At 37.2% G+C, this 19469-nt stretch overlaps 1 protein-coding gene across 4 annotated transcripts; it reads right to left on the bottom strand.

The window, feature by feature from the left end:
• Positions 1-628: 628 nt before the first annotated feature.
• Positions 629-15903, bottom strand: IRX2 (iroquois homeobox 2). Of its 4 annotated transcripts, none has more exons than XR_003942840.1 (6): positions 15182-15903; positions 13602-14001; positions 12394-13101; positions 11700-11767; positions 6301-6477; positions 629-1439 (listed from the first exon to the last, which is right to left on the bottom strand). XR_003942840.1 is itself a non-coding variant. In XM_030209800.1 (5 exons), exons 1-4 carry the CDS (start codon positions 15425-15427, stop codon positions 11724-11726), a joined length of 1398 nt encoding a protein of 465 aa, XP_030065660.1. In that variant the 5' UTR covers positions 15428-15903; the 3' UTR covers positions 10596-11174; positions 11700-11723. The 4 variants fall into 4 exon arrangements, 2 of the variants coding, with proteins under 2 accessions (XP_030065660.1, XP_030065651.1); XR_003942842.1 differs by having other exon boundaries at positions 6441-6477; XM_030209800.1 differs by lacking the exons at positions 629-1439; positions 6301-6477 and adding an exon at positions 10596-11174.
• Between the last annotated feature and the right edge of the window lie 3566 nt (positions 15904-19469).

Here is a 19469-nt window from a genome sequence, read left to right as displayed (position 1 = left end):
CAAGGAAGACATACAGAAGTAAAACATGCTGTCTTCAAAATGCAAATATAAAAGACTTTGAATTAAAAAACCAAGTAAAAATCATACAACCAACATCATGTATACAGGAGAAAACGTAAGACCAACATCATATATAAACAAAAGAAGGAAAAGCCATAGGGTCGGACACTGTCTCAGGACAGCTAGTACTATGCTAGCATTTTCAGTGCATGCTAAAAATTAGCAGGTGCTAACTGTGTACACATCCATAGGAATATTGTGGGCATCTACATGGTTAACATGTTAATGCTTAGTGTGCGCTAAAAATGCTAGTGTGCCTCTAGCACAGCTTAGTAAACTGGGCCCTAATGTTGATAAGGCCTAAAATGTTTCCATATAAACAAAATTTTTCCTGCCACTAAGCTGTAACCCCCAAACCCTAGCACTCCTACCCCTTACCCCAAACCCAAATGGATGGTCATGGTGGGTCAAAAACCCCAGCTACAAATCCTCCCACTACCCTCCTTTACTATACAGGGGGAAAAAAACTTTGCCTCAAATGAACATTCTAAATTCCCTCATCCAGCCCTACCCCCGACCAATCCCAAACTCCAAACTTTTTTTATAGAAAACTCAATTCCTTTCCTTCCTGAACTTGACTTCCTTGACCCTTCCTTCATTTTAACCCTTTCCTACACCCCTTCAACCTCTACTCAGATATTCCCTTATCAAATCCTTGTTTCCCATGGGCTGCTCAGCCAATGTTAAGCCCTGTGTCCCGAGGCAGCAGGGGGTTTCCTTATATAAATAGGAACCCCATTCATCTGGAGATCTTGCAGAAATTGAGCTTTGGTTTAAGAAATAAAACCTAATGGATTTTTTTCCAGTTTCAACCTTCTGTATGATAACAACAGCCTGTAATACGTGCTGTGCTAACAATTAATACAAGTAACTTGTTTTTCCAATCATCTAGAGTAAACACATATTATTTATTTCTAGAATGATGGCAAGCAGTTATTACCATGGACCTCCATTTCTAAGTACTACAAGTCGCAAGAAAACTGAAAATTTGTCTATAACCTATGAATAGTGTACATGTGTCCAACATGCCTGATGATGCTCCTGATTCACAATGTAATAGCTACTTGTTAAACAGTATTACACTGGAAAACAAACCCATTCAGCATGTGTAGTTCAGTTACAAAAAGAAATTTTGTTGCTCACTTGATTGCTCTGTGATGTCTATGAAGCACTCCTTGTAGCCCCCCTAAATTTTCCAGTCGGCCAGCTCTGTTTATATATATTTTTTTCTCAGTCTGAGTGGATCATTTCCTTCTTTGTAGAAAGTCACTGAGCAGTGACTATTTGCTTTTTTCATAGCATTCAGTGCAGAAGTGGAAGAACAAATTTGGTTAAGAGCTCCAGAAGAAAAATGTTGCACAATGACTCCAAAAGGGGGACTAGGGAAAACAAAGCAATGGATAACTGAATGCAAACACAGTACAACTTCAGTTTACATTTTGTCCTAAACTACTAGCAGAACTTTTAACCCATTAGTACCCGGTATTAAGATTTTTTTCAATTGTAAAGTTACCTCACAACTACAAGTAATTGAATCTTAAAAGCTTCATACAGTTAGAAAAAGGTCTAACATTGTTGTATGTTTGCTCTATTTCCCCACCTCAAATTACTAAGATTCCTATCATAAAATGTCCTTTGTCGTAGAGAAAATTACCAGAATATGGGCAGTTTAATAAATCATCAGGAGAATCAATTGTGTATGCAGATTTAGCTATTCAGCTATTCACATTAGTCAAATCATTTCAAAGGAAATATTTAATAAGAACTATCTAGTATAACTAAATGTAACTCTCTTTGAGCTGCTATTAAAAAGGTGTAAGGTAAATGTAGATAAACACATCAATAAAAGATTATAGCACAACACTATAAGAGAATATTATTGTTTCACTGTGCCATGACAGTAAAAAACAACAACATACTTTTGTACTACCTCACCTTGAAAATCTTGCTGAGATTTCAATTATTGTTTATATTGTTAAAAATAATTAGCAACGCTACTTCCTAAAACTCTTGATTCCTATTGTTGCATTAAGAAAAACAGGGGATCTGAATTTTTAGGGGGTGTTGAGTGTTCTCAGATGCTTAAATTTGCCTTATTGAGCCTTGTAAAAACCTGACTTAGTCATGTAAACTTCTCTATAAGCAAAACAGAAGTAACTTCAAAGGGTCAAAAAGCCTTTAGGGAGTTACACTGAGACGCCAGCAATAGATGCTAATCTGCCTTCTGAATTCTGGCTATATTTGTCCAAGGAGCTGGTACCAGCAAAATCTCCAAGGTAGAGATAGTGGGTTAATTCAGCCTTTATCCCCTTGGAGAGTATTGCCTTTGTGAGGCTATAGGCAGTGCTTCAACACCAAGGGATCTATGCTTGCCCTTAAAGCTCTAAAAATGAAGTACAGGAGTAATTTGAGATAATGACTTTGTAACAGGCTCAGGCAGACCTTGGACAGAAGAAGTGAGAGATGTTATCATTTCAACATTCCACTTAAAATGCAGTTTTTCCATTGCTTACTCCCAGTTAGTCAAAGCTGCATTAACATTCCATCCAGGGCTGCTAAACAGAATCTTAATTAGTCTTGATACTGTTGTGCAAGGGGTTTATTCATTGCACTCTTAAGTAATGGTTGCTGTCAGGGTATTTTTTTCTCTCTCTCTTTTGGTTCTTTGGGGATATCGTGTTCTGCTGCAAAGCATGACAGAAAAGTAATATGCATGGCAAAAAAGCTTGCAGATCCGAAATTTGAACGCTAAGGCCAAGCTGACTCCAACCTCATCTCCTAGATAGACATTGCTCCAGCTAATGGGAGGGGCCTATATAACAGATATTTTCTTGTCTCCTTTTTATCTTAAGAATGAAAACCCCCTTCTGCCTCCTAGCTAGAAAATGTTAAAGGACTGCTAAATATTTGAGCAGTAGCTATTTCTCAACCAAAACGTGCAAACCATTGTTATTGACGATTATGTGATAGGCTTTTGGATATTGTAGCTGGTGATAGCATGTTTACAATTGCTTTATTAAATTAACAGGAACTTTTACTTTCTGTTAAATGTAAACAAGGCATTTGTTCACATGCCAATCATAAATAGTATAGTCCAGATTTCTAAAGGCCCCTTTTACAAAGTGGCAGTAAGCCCAACACAGGCTTACTGCTCGCTAAAAAATAAGTAACACTGGGCTACAGAAGCAGGCTAGTAGTAGTTCCCACCCCCAATGCACTGTCATATCCAGAACTACAAAAATATATTTATTTTTGTAGCACCGGTATGTACCTAGCGGTAATCGGATAGTGCTGCGCGCTGCCCAGTTACCACTGGGTTAGCACAGGAGTCCTTGCCGCCTTCTTAAGGTCACCTCCAAAATGACCACGTGGCAAGTGCTTTACTTGCCGCATGGCCATTTCCTGAAAAAAAGATAGACCTACCTTTTATCCGCTGCAGTAAAAGGGGGCCTCAGTGCATGTCAAAAACAGGTGCAGGCCCCCTTTTGCCATAGCTTGGTAAAGGGGCCCAAAGTTAGTAGAAGAAATCTCATCCAAAGCTAAGGTGACCCACTGTAGAGGATTTATATATACTCACTTCAAGAATACTATAGATTAAAAAAAAAAAAAAAAGGAAAACACAATTACCAGAGTCCTCTTGTGGGCTGTAAAGGGCTGTGCAAGCAGTAGGGCCATACAGGGTGCAAAGGGAAGCAAAGTGCCAAAATTGCTTCCTCTTCTTGACCATGGCACAGTGGGTGAGGCCAGTGGCGTTCCTAGGGGGGGCGGTGGGTGCGGTCCACCCCGGGTGCACGCCGCTGAGGGGGTGCCGTGCGTGCTTGTCCTCCAATCGTTCCATGCTTCTTCTCTGACCCGGAACAGGTTACTTCCTGTTCCGGGGCAGAGAATAAGCATGGAATGAACGGAGGACAGGTGCGCGCGGCACCCCCCCCCCCAGTGGCGTGCACCCGGGGGGGTTCCTTTGCGGGGGGGTGTCCTTTTGCAGGGGGGTCCACGCTGCATCCGAGGGGGGTGCTGCACCTGAGGGGCGGGGCGCATCGGCGATCCGCCCCGGGTGTCAGCCCCCCTAGGAACGCCACTGGGTGTGGCATGTTACACAAGGTGAGATTCTAGCTTGGTATGGTCTTGTCCGTTGCCTGAAAACTTGGATATACCACAAAAGAATGCATATGTGTACACGTGTGCACATCTGCATGTACATACAAACATTATAACTAGGGCTGCAAGTTAATCACAGTTAATTCTGCAATCAATACATTAATTATTAATTGTTATTAAACAAAATAATCATGTTGCAGTGTCTTCTGTCTCCTCCAAATGTCTCTTCTGCTGTCTTCCACTCCCAACCCCTATCCTCAATGTGATCTGGCATCTCCCCCTCCACCCGCGATTCAACATTACCCCACCCACGTGACTGTCTACCTTAAAGGTGTTTTTTAGTTGATCCCCAGCAGTGGCAGTGTTGTACATACACTGCCTGTGACTTGGTCCAAACCTTTCCCTCTGACCCATCCTACCCATGTCAGAGGAGGTAAGAAGAGTCAAAAGAAATGCTTCAGAGCAGGCCACAGGCAATGTATGTACAACATTGTCACTGCGGGAGACCAACAGAAAACCACCATTAAAGTATGCTGGCAAGGTGGAGGAGTTTGAGCTGAAGACCCATGAGCAGAACTGGAGGGGCCACCAGTGGAAGTTATGGTGGGACAGCGAGCTCCAGTAGCTACGAGAAGAGCTTTGTGTTGGTCACCACCAAGTTTGTGTCACTGCTGATAAGGGATGAAGGGATGAGAGAGAGAGAGAGAGAGAGAGAGAGAGAGAGAGAGAATGGAACCTGAAGGAAGAGGAGAGAGAGGGAAGAAAAAGACAGGGAGAGATGTTGGATCTGTGGGTAGAAGAGGAAGATTATCAGTCCTTCAGGGAAAGGAAGGAGGATGGGATTAGATATACTGCCTTTCTGTGGTTACAATCAAGCAGTTTACATGTTATATACAGGTACTGTAACAATGGATGGCTAATTGACTTGCCCTAAGTCACATGGAGCTGCAGTGGGAAATTAAAAAAAAAAACAAATAAATAATACATAAATATATAAATAAATAGCTGTAATTGTGTGATTAATCACTATTAAAACTCTTTTAATCACATGATTTACTGTGATTAAAAATTTTCATTCAAATGCAGCCCTAATTATAATACCAGATTGTTCAACCTAGAAGCCTGGTTAATCTCTGCTTCATTTATTGATAGTGACCAAGCTTTTTGCATATAAAGAAGTATTTTGATGTAATAATGACAGAGACCATCGTTAATGAGGTTATGAATTGTTCCCTACTTCACTCCTGCAACGTTGACAGCTTATGTGTAATATAGTTTCTCTGCATATAATCGTACACAAACTAAATTACTCAGGAAAGTCCCCCAAACTATAAAAGTAGCTAAAATAGTTGAGGTAAGCATACTAGCTTATGGACACCATGAGAAAAAAAATCTATTGATATGTTAATATCTATAGAAATTCGGACATTGAGTCATTACCATTTAATTGCTTCTTTAACCTGTTTATTACCACATTAATTGAGCTACAATATTTATTTTAGTCTTTTATTTCCTTAATGCGTCAAATCATTGTAGAAAACCAGGAAACGGCCAGCACTTACGAAGAAACCTACAGAATAGAAATATCGGCGCCATGTCAAGACTACCTGCTTAAATTAATTTATATATTACTAACTGGTGTATTTGTGTAGGAAAATATTTTACTCACTTTTAATTGCTTCATTAGCTTACATGCATATTATCTATCTTTCGCATGAAACGTGCCCTTTATACGCAGTAGCAAACTGGTAAATTAATAGATTTATGTAAAAGTAGATTTCTAAACCGCAAAACAAAATGTAAGTCGATAAAACAAATGTTCTTATAATTGAAGGCATGTTGAGATGATCTAGTGTAGCAAATGGGCTATCTACAATCTTAGGCAAAGTCAGTGTTTATTACTCCCGGCACCTAGTTAGTGTTCTCCAGCTAATTAACCTTAATTGAAAAGGTCCCCTGACGCATTATTAATACAGAGCGGTTAAAAAAAAAAAAAAACTGCAAACTTTCAATTTTTCAGATTACACATTTTTGCTGCTTATCAGTGTTAAGTTGGTTTCGATTATAATCACTCTCTCATCTACACAAATAAGCAGAAATGCTGTGGAAAGTACAGGGTTTTGGTATTAATTTTATTATTACCTTGTTATGTTGTACAAATCTCAGCAGGAATGTATTTTAAAGCTCTGGAATGTATTGGGAAGGGGGAGGGACGACGACAGAATTTTGATTGAAGCCAAGGGGATGTAGGAACGTAACAGGATTGGGAAGTTCGAGCTCACCTTTTCATTTGAGAAGTTTAATCCTGGCATGTCAAACCTACAAACAGGAAAAGAAACTCCTGAAATAGATCTGATTGTTCCACATCTTAATTTGTTAAGTATGAATTACTATGAAGGTGTTAAAGAAAGTGTGAAAAAAAAATTATTATTTTTTTTTTGCAAATACAACGGCAGGGGTAAACGTGCCTTGCTTGACCTCACCGTTAAAGGAATTCAAAGCTACTGTTACTTTAAGCACGCCCAACACCTCTAACTTTGATCAGATTTGTAGCTATTCCAGCAGTGGCCTATTTGCTAGTGTTTTCCCCTTTTCCTGTTAAAAATGATATTAGTAGGCTAGAAAGATGTTATTTACTGAATATAGCTATAAAATCATTTTTAGTAATAACAAGTAAAACTTGATCAAGAGATATGCCAATGAGTTATCCTTTCAGGTCTTTCTGGAGTTATGTATTTATGTTTCCATTTCGGATCTGACCATAAACTTTTCATTCCTGAGTAAAAGAAAATCAACTGTAAATGTTCACATATTTAGACACTTTTTCTTGGGTTTAGCAATCACACTTCATAAGTATGACTTATTCTTCCTGTTTGAAGAGCATTTGCTGCTCTTACAATAACTGCCACGCTGGTGATATTTTTACTCAGGTTGTCAGAATGTTAAGGCTTTTTGCCTACCTCGGAAAGCATAGATTACACACAATAATGTTTCATACAAAATGGACCTACTGCATGCTGACTTAGAAGCAATATTAAGGATTTACTTTTCTCAGAACGGGGGTGATGTTCTCCTTTCTCTCATCAGGATTCGGCAGAGAGTAATTTTAATACTAAGCTGGATATGAAATAATATGAGAGTTTTCCAATAGAAATATCTAGAAAGATATATGACAATCCTAAATTGAAACATGTATCTGAACATAAAACACTTATGGTAAAAGTTTTTATTATATATTACAAACTAGCACATCTTAAGGTGTCCTTAAATACCAACAACAAATTAAAATATTCTTTTCAGCTGCTGGAAAAAGACTAACAGTGATAATTTTAATGTTGGATAAAATGAGAAAAATGCACCCATCTGCTTTTGGATTTTTAAAATCAATATTCTTTTAAATATATCGATTAAATATATAATTTTTAATACATAAAATTCCAAAACAGGTTATTGAAAACATTCAGACAGGCAATGATGACACTAGAAAATGGGTGTTATCTAGAACTTCATTGCCAGCTTAAACTTCTCCTATTTTTATCAAGTGGTCAGTGGTAGTTAAGGAAAGAACTATTTGTAATTCTTAAATAGCATTTGTCACAAAATATTTTCAATAGATAATACAAGTTGGATTTTACAATATATTTTGCACTGCACAAACATTTATTACATTCGAATAAAAGAAACATTTATATTAGTTTTTCTGTGTTTTGTTTTTTGAACATTTTAAAGCAAATTTAAAAAAATGCAGGCTACCGTCAGTGATCATGATACATTGATTATATAACCACATATGGTTTTCTGTAGCAGTGTGGTAAAAGGTGGCTGTGCAGTGCGGGATATGTTTATTATTACTGAGGTTAGATAGAGATCTTCTCCTGTTTGAAAGCTATGATTTTACTATGGTTCACCTTATTTCACCTTCTTCTTCTCCCCCACCCCCCCCCCCCCCTATCTCCAATCAAAGGTAGGTTAAGTTCTTTTAAACTTTCAAAAATAGTTGGCGATCAACTTTACAGAAACAATAACTCTTTTATTAAGAAAAAACGTTGACATTTGAAGGGAGCATGGAAAGGCACAGCTCAAGCAATCCAAAAGTGAAAAACGCCTCGAGTCCTCGTTGACAACACTCCTATCCCCAGGGATCACACCTGAGATTAAAGGTTGAATTTCGATAAATCAGCTCTAATGAAACCTCTGGCCTTGAAGACTGGAGAGTCTGTCTTTTGAGTGTCAGCCTAGGCAGCTTACAAAGAGAAGGGTTGGAATTATGTTTAGAAGGAAAAGCAATTGGTTTGAGTTTTTAACTCCCTCTGGACTGCTCAGCTTTGCAACAATTCATGTAGAGAAAATAAAATGTCTTTATCGCTCCTTCTTAAAAGAAGTCTTTCTAACAAGTTAATGTAGGAAAGATATTCCAATGCTTTATTTTTCCCTACGAAAAGTTATGAGGTTTTGTCAGTAATGTTGAGTTATGCTTCGCCTCTAAAAATTGTTTCTTTATCAAACGTTTTATATTACACAATCATTAGGTCCCTGATAACAATAAAAGGCAGGTCGATCGAAAAACAGGCAGATTTCCCATTCGGTTTACCTTTTCAAGGATATAGTTTTGTTTGTTTAAATCTCGGCCAAAGCTTTCATTTTCCTCTTCCTCTAACCTGAAATGCCCACTGTCCCAGTTGGATCCCCCAACCCAAGAGAAATGAGAAACCTTTCATATATTTAGACATAATGGATAAAATGACTAGAAAGCTACAGATCATTCATTTTCATTACTATATCTTCAAAGGTAAACAAAAGCATGACAATTGTTTGAAATATTTTATATCTAATTGCATTATAGTTTTTTTTAATTCAAAATGATTTCGAATATATTCTAAAATTAACTGAGAATACTTCAATTATTGTTAGTTTTCAGGGATAAAAATATTCTGCATATATATAATTTTCTTTGTCTCTCCATTCTTTTTGCATCTGGATTGTAGTAGTTGACTTTATTTTTTCTTTAAAATCTTGTCTAAATCATGGCAAACGTACTTTTCTAGAAAAAAAAAGTATGAAATGCAAGGGATTGGCATTTCCATTTAGGCATTTATATTTTTTTCTAAATTAAAAATATTTCCACATCTTACTGATGAATTAATCTCAAGGTACAATTTATGTTAAATAAACAACCGATAAAATGCAGGAAGCAGTATTATTAGGTTGGGTTATTACTGTGAAGTTCTTCTGTTTTTCTTTTCTAAGAAAAAAAGTTATTATGGTTTTTATTTCATCAACTAACTGCTTCATGCCAAGTTTATTTTTCCTCAAACATATAGCTTTATCATGATAAATAAGAAAACCTATAATTTTTTTCCCCAGAAATCTTTTCTTCTTAAGAAATAAATATTGTTTTCTCTTCCTCAGACTACAATGGCTCTTTATCCCGTTAAAATTCCCTAGACTGATGCCTAAAGTATCTAAGATCACTTTCAAATGCCCTTTCTAACGAGACCTGAGCAAGAGGCCACTAATTTTCACTGAACAAAAAGCCACTGGAGAGAAATCCGTTTGTCAATATCAACTGGTCCAGCAATTTCCCATCTTCAGACACATCAGCCTATCTTAGCTGGCAGATGTTTAGACAAGTTTTTATAAATTGTTCAATATCATCCCATAATGAACCCCAACTGACCATTCCTAAGCAGCTAAAAGCATCCAGGATCTCCGCTGGGATCTAATAATGGTCTCACGCTGGAACGTTATTAATCACTGAATAAAATAGATGAGACTCTTGAAAAATAAGTGTATGATTGATTAAAGGGCAATCTAAGAAGCTATTATTCTTGTTTTATAACGGTAAGTTATATTCACTCAATTTATCTTTAGAAGAAATAACTGATTGTTCGGTTCTTTCAGAAAATTATATTATAAATGGATTTTCTCATCATGGTTGGGAAATATTATGCTGTGGCCTATGCCTTTCATAGACAATCAAAAATAAATGTACCAATTAATTAGAAAATTCTGCAGGTACAGTTACTATAGCATTAAAAGTATATGTCATATGTCTTTTTACTAATTTGGAATGACAATATTATGAAAAATACTGTAATTATAAGCTTTATTGAAAGATGCAAGAAATAAAATAAATATACTATAGGTTCACAGATTTGTAAATTATCATCTGGATATTTCATAGAGCTTTAATAGAGGTGCATTCCATGTGTATTATATATATACAATGTGTTTTCAAATAAATTGTTCATTTTTTCTTACACCCTGCAAAAAATATATTTTTTATATTTATTCCCCGTATATCAGATAAATATTTCTCATGTATAACATGAATGTGAGATTAGATATATAAATTTGATTTTAAAAATGAATTTGTGTACATATTTCATAAGTTGAATGAAATAAATTCAAAAGTACACTATTATTGCAGACGAGTCTGTCTTTATTTACAATTAAGGATATAAATTAGTAAAGAATCTTCATTAATCAACAAAGATTGTGTAACCATTGATGTTTCAAATTAAAAAAAGCAGAAGTTATGTACAAAAAAGTTTCAGGTCATTGCAATACAACTTGCATAAATTATTTACTAGAATCTCTGCATCATTACAAAAATAAATATCAAATCTTTCCACATTTTTAGCACTCCAGTTCATTCATTTTTTATCAATACTGTACACATATTTTACTAATAAATTCTACAACAAATCCTATCACACCTAGAGTACATATACCTTCACATTGAAATGATTAAAATCAGGTTATCCTGGGAATAACAAACATTTTTCAAAAGTCAACAATGTAATGGTGAAGACTGTGCTATACCAACAAGATGGCCTATGTCCAGCATACTTTTTTTTAATTATTGAAATTTGTGGATTTAATGGTGCTTTATGGGTCTTCTTTTATACAGTGGTAGAAGCTGTGATCCAGAATTACAGATTTGTTATTTGATTAGTTCAGGGATAGATGATGGCTTTGCTGATTTTTTTTTTCAAAGCAATTGTGACACCTACCTGTAGACCAAGGAAAAAACCAGATCATCCAATATCTTCTAGTTGCACACACAATCTGTTATAAATTACATCAGGCTATCTTAAAGTTTATCTCACAATTCTTAACCAAAAGTAATTGGAGTAAAACAATTTAAAGATTTCAATTAAGGTTATTTATTTTTGTAAAATGTTACTGAAGGCTTATTCTGCACAAGAAATTTCCATATCTGTCCTTCTGACAAAACTAATTATATTGTTTCAACCATATATTGAAATTGTTCTTTTCTCCTAATAACAATATTATTAGACTTTTGAAAAATTTGCTTATACTTGAAGATTATACTTCTAAAATGCATGTGAACTGAATTATGATAAAACTGGGGAAAGATTTAAAAGAATAAAAAAAAATAATAACATTTGAATAAACTGATTTTGGTTAAAAATAAAATTCCTGTAATGAAATTAAGGTATGAAAGATTACTAATGGACGATTTATGTTGGATCAGATACCGAATAGTCAGTGTAGAAGGAAATGTTCTCACATACTTGTATGGCTCTGTGATATTACTTCTACGGGTATGGTTGTACTCGAACTGTGCAGACTTCAGTGGAATCTGTTAAAATATAACCACCAGTTAGTTACAAGACACAGTTAGCTAACTAGATCATATATTTTAACTTTGCCTCACATTAATATTCACAGCCAAGATATGTAAAAACACCTGTAAGTAATTCATTATTCATTTCCCAAATGTCTATGAAATTTGTAATATCAATGATTTATTTAATAAACAAGACAAACTGAAACATGTAAGCAAATTGTTGCTAATTCAAAGTCTTTCTTAGCAATATAAACCAGTTACATTTCCTATCAGAAATTTTTCTAACCTATATTTTTACTGGCTTCATTCTTGAGTTTATTTCTTATTTTTCAATAATTGGATTATACAACCTGTAAATATCAAATACTTTATTCATATTGTTATTTGTAAACATAATTTGCTTTGTCATCCTTGAATTTCCCAATTTATTTGAAAAGATTTCTACACTGGAAGTGCACATTTCACCAGTATCAAAAGAAAGGTAGATTTTAAATACTAAAACGTTTATGATTACCACAAACTACAAGGTTTTGCTTTCTCTGGCTTCAGGGAGGGCCTTCATGTAATTGGTGCACTCTAGCATTTCTATTTTTAAATTCTTTAATAATAGAGGTGTATTATAGAAATGACTGACCTACCTTTCTTTGGCTGAAAACTAGTGGGCCTGTAATGTTGCTCTAGTTGATTGCTTGTGGGTTTTAAAGAGTCATTGCCCTGCTTGTACACAGAGCTTGTATTTAGCACAGTCTGATTGAGTCCTTCATTGGAAGCCACAGCTGTTGAGTTGTATCTCAGGATTCCCTGGCTCTGAAGTGCATTAAAATTCCCATAGTTTGTATAATTACTATAAAAAGGTGAAGTATAATAAATATGCCTTCCTAAAATGGAAGAATGAGAGTAAGCCGAGCTGTGAGAGGTAGAGGAAGGGGTTGTTGAAGATAAAGCTGTTGGAGAGCAGCTTTGCCTCAAGTTCTGCTGCTTAAGATCCGAAGTAGCAATTTCAGCCAGCGACCACAGCTTGGGTTTGATGGCTTGTGTCTGGGAGCTGGGCAAAATCCTATTGTCCAACACAGCTTTACTGGAGTTCCTTGAGGTGTCTTCGTGCTGGTGATTAAGAAGGGTTGCCTCCAATCCAGTGAGGGGGGAGGAGGTGACAGGTTTCATAGAAAGGGTTCTGTCTTCATCATCTACCTCCTCCTCCTCCTCCTCCTCATCATCATCGTACTTGTCTTTGGATTCGGATCCAGACTCACACAGATCGTCCCCGTGTCTGCAAGACATTTTCTCGGCATCCGATTCTGCAGAGCAAGAGTGGTCTGTGAGCGAATCAACGTGTAAACTAATACCTAGAACAAATCCAAGCCAAACAAGACATTCACTGTTAGTTCTGTTTACCAAACCCAATGCAGCAGCCTAAACCAAACAAGCTAGTACGGGCTCTAAGAGCTCTGAAACTGGCATCTGAAAGAAATTTCTTATTACAGGCGTGGACAATTAGTTCAGGCTTATTAAACTACCTTGTTTGGCTGCTATTCTACCTATTATATATACAGTGTATTCTAGAAAACATAATTTGTACAATACACTGTACAAAGACACGTATTAGAGCAAAAGGTAACGTTGACACTGTAACCCTTCTTCAATCAGACAAAAAATATATTTACTAACATGCAGACAAACGTTCCAGATGACAGAACAGGTATTTCTCACGCTATCTTTTTTACTTAAATCAGAATTAACAAGGAAATAAGAACAAAAATGCTGAAATAGCAGATTGTCTTTCATCCCCACTGAAGGGGACACGCGGTAGGGAAGGTAAAAAAACATGGTGGTGACTGTGCCTAACCTTCATCCTCCGCTGACGTTTCGTGGTCTTGAGTCTTGGAACTTTCTTCCCGACTTCTTCCACCGTCCGCCTCCTCTTCGTCTTCATCTTCACTCTTATTCCGAGGAGCCCACGTCATCTTATTTTCTTTCTTGAGCCTCCTTCTGGCGTTAGCGAACCAGGTGGAGACCTGGGTCAGGGTCATCTTGGTAATGATGGCCAGCATGATCTTCTCGCCCTTAGTAGGATAAGGGTTTTTCCTGTGCTCCTGCAGCCAAGCTTTCAACGTGGCCGTGGCATCTCTGGTGGCGTTTTTCCTATAGGCCGGGTCATTGAGCTGATAAGAATAAGCAGGATTCCCGTAAGGATGGTAGCTTAGGGTTCCGGTCATTCCTGTGCCGTGAGCATCGTAAGGAGAGCCCTAGAAGGGACAAAGCGTGTGTTATCAGTTCATCCCTCAAATCAGTCTTCAATGAGTCTTTCGGGGACATCAGTGATAATAGTAGGTAACGTTTTCCCAGGCTGATATTTCGCCTTCTTAATGAGAGTGAAAGCGAGAGATAAGGGCATTGGGCGGCTATTAAATTAAACATTGTACTTCCTATTGTTATTTACCCTGTAACTATTTCAGGTTGTTCTAACAGAATATTTCCCAAAGCACACATATTTATTGGGCCTACAAGTAGTGAACTGATATCTACATTTCTTTTCAAAGATTTAAAAAAAAAAAAAAAAGCTCTTCTCTTTCTGTGACTTTTTTTTAAGGAAAATTCAGCCAATCTATTATCAATTCATTACTCCTGTAAAGTATTGCAGAATTATCTGTAAACCAAAAGAGTTACATGGCTTCAAATTTTTCAAATGTGATATCTTTAGCACTTTTCATTTAACATTAAAATTGCAGGTATTTAGGATTGTATGGAGAAAATAAGTTGAAAAATTGCAAATTAAAGATGATAATTTTTAATCATTCCGAGGGATTCTTGTTCATGTTTCTTTGCACAATTATATTACATGCTCTTAGCAGCCTGCCAATAGTTTGCAACTTCTATCACTGATGCCCACTGCTAAGTAACAAAAAGCAAGAAATATTGTTGTTTAGTATTAAATTCTCCACGTGAGTACAAAATATATGTAAAAAATCGTATTTTAGTGATCTTTCAATTATTGTTTTCGTGTGATAGTAATCACAAGCATATTTTCTTCAAAGACCCGCTAAACTATTATATTAAAAATAAACCGAAAGTAAATAATCTCCCCGGGATGCACAATCACATGCCCCTATAATTAAACTACAATAATTAAAAAAAAATCACCTCCAAACCAAAGCCGACAGAACAGACAAAACGCTTACTTAATGTTAGCAAATGCAACTTTAAAAAGGTACCGAAGAAAGCATATTTCGCCCCAAAATCTAGAACTACAAATGATGAAAAAAATATTAGATACCTTGTACGTTTTTATTTGCCACACACATGTAGACATAGCTCCCCCCCCCCCCCCTTAAATGCATGAATAGATTTCACCCCGCAAAGGTGCCAATTATGAACTTTTCTGCCGCGTGCGGTTCAGCTCCGAGCCCTGGCCTCTTAAGTATTTACCATGTAGGAGGGGAATCCGGCGGCTGCGGGATCTGCCGAGTACTGCAGGGGGCTGCTGAAGCCGGTGGCCGCCGCCTGGGCGCTGAACGTTGCCGATCCTGGGTATGGACTGAAGGCTGAGCCCGAGGCGGACCTGGCCAGCTCGTCGCTCCTAGGGGCAGCCAGTGGCGGCGCTCCGTACGCGGGGCAGGAGTAGAGAGCCAGCGAGCCTGGGGGCTGGTAGAGGTAACCCTGAGGATAGGACATCGCGGCTGGGGAGGAAGAGGAGGGCGGCTGCAGCTGGCGAGGGCTAGGGCTGGGGATCCCCGCTCTGCTGCCTCCGCTTCTCCGTTCCCTGGCGCTCTCTTTCTTGCTGGCTTGCCGCTCTACTTGTGGGAGGATTTGCTATAGTTTGGTTGCTTTTTTTTTTTTTTGGCACCTTCCCCGCCCCTCCAGCACACACCTCCAAAAAAAATGTGGAAATAGGGAAGCTAAAACAGAATCTGCTTTCAAAAAACGAAAAAAGAAGTGAAATACATCTAGGAAAGTGGGATCGGAAAAAAAAATCAATCAATCGAGTAAAAAAAAAGAAAGAGAGGAGAGACAGAGACCCCCCTAAAAATCAGGAATTCTTTTAGCCGTCAGCCGGTTCCCTCAGCGCCCGTAATGCTGATTTTAGGACAAGTACGAGAATCCGCAGTGAAGATTTGAAGGAAGCAGCTTTGGAATTTCTGAGGGACATTGGAAAACAGAGCCGTCTGTCACGGTTGCCTCATCTGCATATCCACAGTGACCCGCCCCCCTCCTTGGATGCTGAGACAGTGGGGGTGGGAGGAGGAACAGGGAAGGCTTTTGTAATGCAAGAAACCTACTCTGAGTCAGCGAGCAAACTGCCAGAGGAGAGGAAATGGTCGGAACCTTTTCAGATTATTCGGAGTCAGACCTCCACTTGGTTCAAGCACACACAATGCGTTTTAAATGTGTGTGTTGCTGGGGGGGGGGGGGGGGGGGCAGGAGGGAAAATATATACAGACACACACACACGTATATCTTACAAGAGTGAGTGTATATAATACATAGTCGTACTCACTCTTAAATATGCACGTCATCAATATTTTACCGCAAGATACTAAAAATAGTCAAAAACTATATCCCAGAGTTCTCCTTTCTTATACTTTGACCCTATCTTATTTTTTGTTCATGGGCAGGTTAAACATTTTTTTTTAATATGTGCTCTTTGTTCCAGGTTATTTATAATATTTAAAAACGCTGTGATATTAACTGTGAAATGTATGTAAACTCTAGCAGCCTTGAAAAGAAGGCAAAAAATGTATAAACTCTAAGTCTTCTTATATTATTTTTACGTACCGTTTCCTATGGCCTATGGAGATATTATTACACAGCGCGAGTGTTTCGGGTGATGTATTGCAATTATGTGTCTTCACTCTCAATCTGCAAGTTATAAATGAACTTTGGTTAGGGCGGGGGGAAAAAAAACCCTGACACTGGAGCGGGGAGACTACGTTCTTGGCGGTAAGATACGACAGACGGATGCATGGTTAGAAAAAGTAGACTATTCAGACTGTCCGCAGTTTCTCATATCCCCCCAAACAGGAAAGCTGTTCAGTCAAGTTACAACTGGAATTAAAAGGTACAAACGCGTTTGTTAAGACCTGGAGCTCAATTAGTCAAAGAGTAGCCTAGCCTGTGGTCCTCATTGGGGTGGAAAGGAGTGTTACAGAAGCAGGATGGAACAAGAAAGCGCTTCTATGCAACATATACTCTGGAAAGAAGAAACCGTTCACATTTCCAGTGAATGGAGTATAAAAGGCCTAAAAGATTGGCCAGCAGGAGGTGCCGTCCCATTAAAAGGGAAACGATAATGGAAAGGGAATCTTTAAGTAGAATCTCCCTGGGCTGTAGCAGAGATACAAGAAAGTGAATTGAAAATGACAATCTTTTTCCAAACGATTGTATGGTTCTTTCCTACACTTATCCATGAAAAAGCACAAACCGCGCAGTGTTTTAATAAATATATATTAATATTTAGTTATATGAAATAATAGATTCCAGCGATTTTGCCCGAATAAAACGTCGCTCTGTGCTCCTCACAACAGTTTTCAGCGCAATAATTTCTGCTTAGAAGCTTGAGATCCAGGCACTGAGCAATCAATTTATTTTAATGCGATTAAAGTAATATTAGGATGCAATAAGGTAAACTTTTAAAAAGTTTGAACTTTAATTTGCCGTTTTAATTTTAGAAGGCTCGTGTGGGTGGAGCGAGACTGTGGAAGGTATTTATTTAAGTAAGAGAAAAGAATGCTTTCATTTTCTCCTCATAATTATTTGCCGTGCTTTCTTGGTTGGGAATAGAGTGGTTGTTTTGTTTGCATCAGGGAATGAATAACATTAAGTCTGTTGTATTTAGCACACACGATCCTGAGCTTATTGAAATGTTTTGATTCCAAGCTGAAGGTTGTAATACAGCCCAGAAAAGAGAGAGAAAAAAAGCGTAATATTTAAAAACAACTTGCCAGATAAATTATGCAAGAAATTAGCTCTTTTAGTATCATTGTGTACCTACGACTGATCTGGAAAGAGAGTATAAATCAAGACAGATAATTACAAAGACGAAACAGGCCAGAAGGCTGCATTAATATCATTTTGTTTTCTCTTATGTGTTTGGCCATCAATGAGCAATTAAAATTAATTTAGATACAATGATTTCTTTTTCTAGAGGAGAGGAGGGCCAAATGATCAGGCTGATTTTCCACAAGGAAATTTATGCAAAAAAAATACATATCATTTTATAAAAGAGAAGTTTGCGCATTCTTACGATTTGCATATTGTGCTCCTGAAAACGAATAACGCGTCTTCTGTGTACCTCAAAGAATTAAGACGCGTAAGTACGGCACGCTGCACTGTACGTCTAATCTGAGGCGCGCAAACATTTCTCCTGATTCAAATACAACAGGAGCAGTCAAATTTTAATTTTTCTGTCAGCATTGCTTTTCAGTTATAATCAATCACAAGTTGTAGTCAGATTTTAAAAAGGTTTATTGTTGGTTTATGGCTAGGTTAATCATTAATCATTACATAATACCTAGCGAAATATATGTCTATGTATATATTTTAGTGCTATATACAGGCGATGTCTGAAACATGTGTTATATAATACTAACAGATGTAAAATTTAGTAACATACTTTATTAGAAAGTAAATAATGTTTCTTTTACAAAAATTACACAATTTAGGCAGTACATATTTTGCTTAGATATGCACACAGATGGTACCATGGCAAATGGTTAAAGTACAGGCAAACCAAATAGAAAGGAAACTATAAAGAAACAAGTCTGTGTTTCAAATTAACTTCTGATGAACCTCATGAACATCTATAGAGAATACAGGATAGAATTTCCAGATGACTACAACCAAAATTTACGTCTGACATTTTCAAAACTCCTTTCACTATATGTAATTTGTTAATATTTTTGTGTTTGAATATGTGTGTACTAAGCATTTCCATGACTGTAACAAACGGAGTATTTGAAATGTAGGGCCGAACCATTAATTATGAGCATACATGTGTGTTTGGTTTAATATTCCATTGATTAAGCTCACATTTTAAGTTCTAATAAACATGTAATGTTGAATCTAATAATGAAACTATTATTTTAAGCCAAAAGGCATTTATAATTATTACAAAACTATTTCTTATTTTCAAAACATACGTCATAAATCTTTTTGAGATGTCAGATTATGGGATATATTGACTATTGGTTATGATTTCACCCGCCTTATGTACATTTCCCACACATTATCCTGCAATAGCCATTGCCAACTACAATATTGTATTTCTTTACAAACAGCTTTATCATACAGGACAAAATAGGTATCATGGAACGCAGAAAGTATGGATCTCTATGGACGCTTTTGAAATTTGTAATCATTTTAAGTAATCAGTATAGGGCTGAAAAGAGTCGGGGGGGGGGGGGGAGGGGGAACTACAAAACACAAACAAGACGGTGTTGAAAAAAGTCTCTTATTCAGGCTGACTGTGGGAAGAGGGCGCTATGACCACAGATATTCTCCATCCTGGGAACCGAGAAAAGCCTATCTGCTTACGGATAGTTCCCCCTGCCGCCTTCACTACCCTCCTCCCCATTTTTGTTTATTCATATCCGATTCATTATTTCATTCAACTATATTGCCTAACTGCGACCCTTAACATTTCAGTAAATACCTGCACGTTTTGTAATTGAACTCGAATTCTACCCTGTACTTCATATTTGTCCGGACCTTTTCAAAT

This window comes from Microcaecilia unicolor, chromosome 1 (genome assembly GCF_901765095.1).
Source record: "Microcaecilia unicolor chromosome 1, aMicUni1.1, whole genome shotgun sequence".
Lineage (NCBI taxonomy): Eukaryota > Metazoa > Chordata > Amphibia > Gymnophiona > Siphonopidae > Microcaecilia > Microcaecilia unicolor.
Note: the sequence above shows the minus strand (reverse complement) of the source record. Positions and strands in the feature narration are given on the sequence as shown.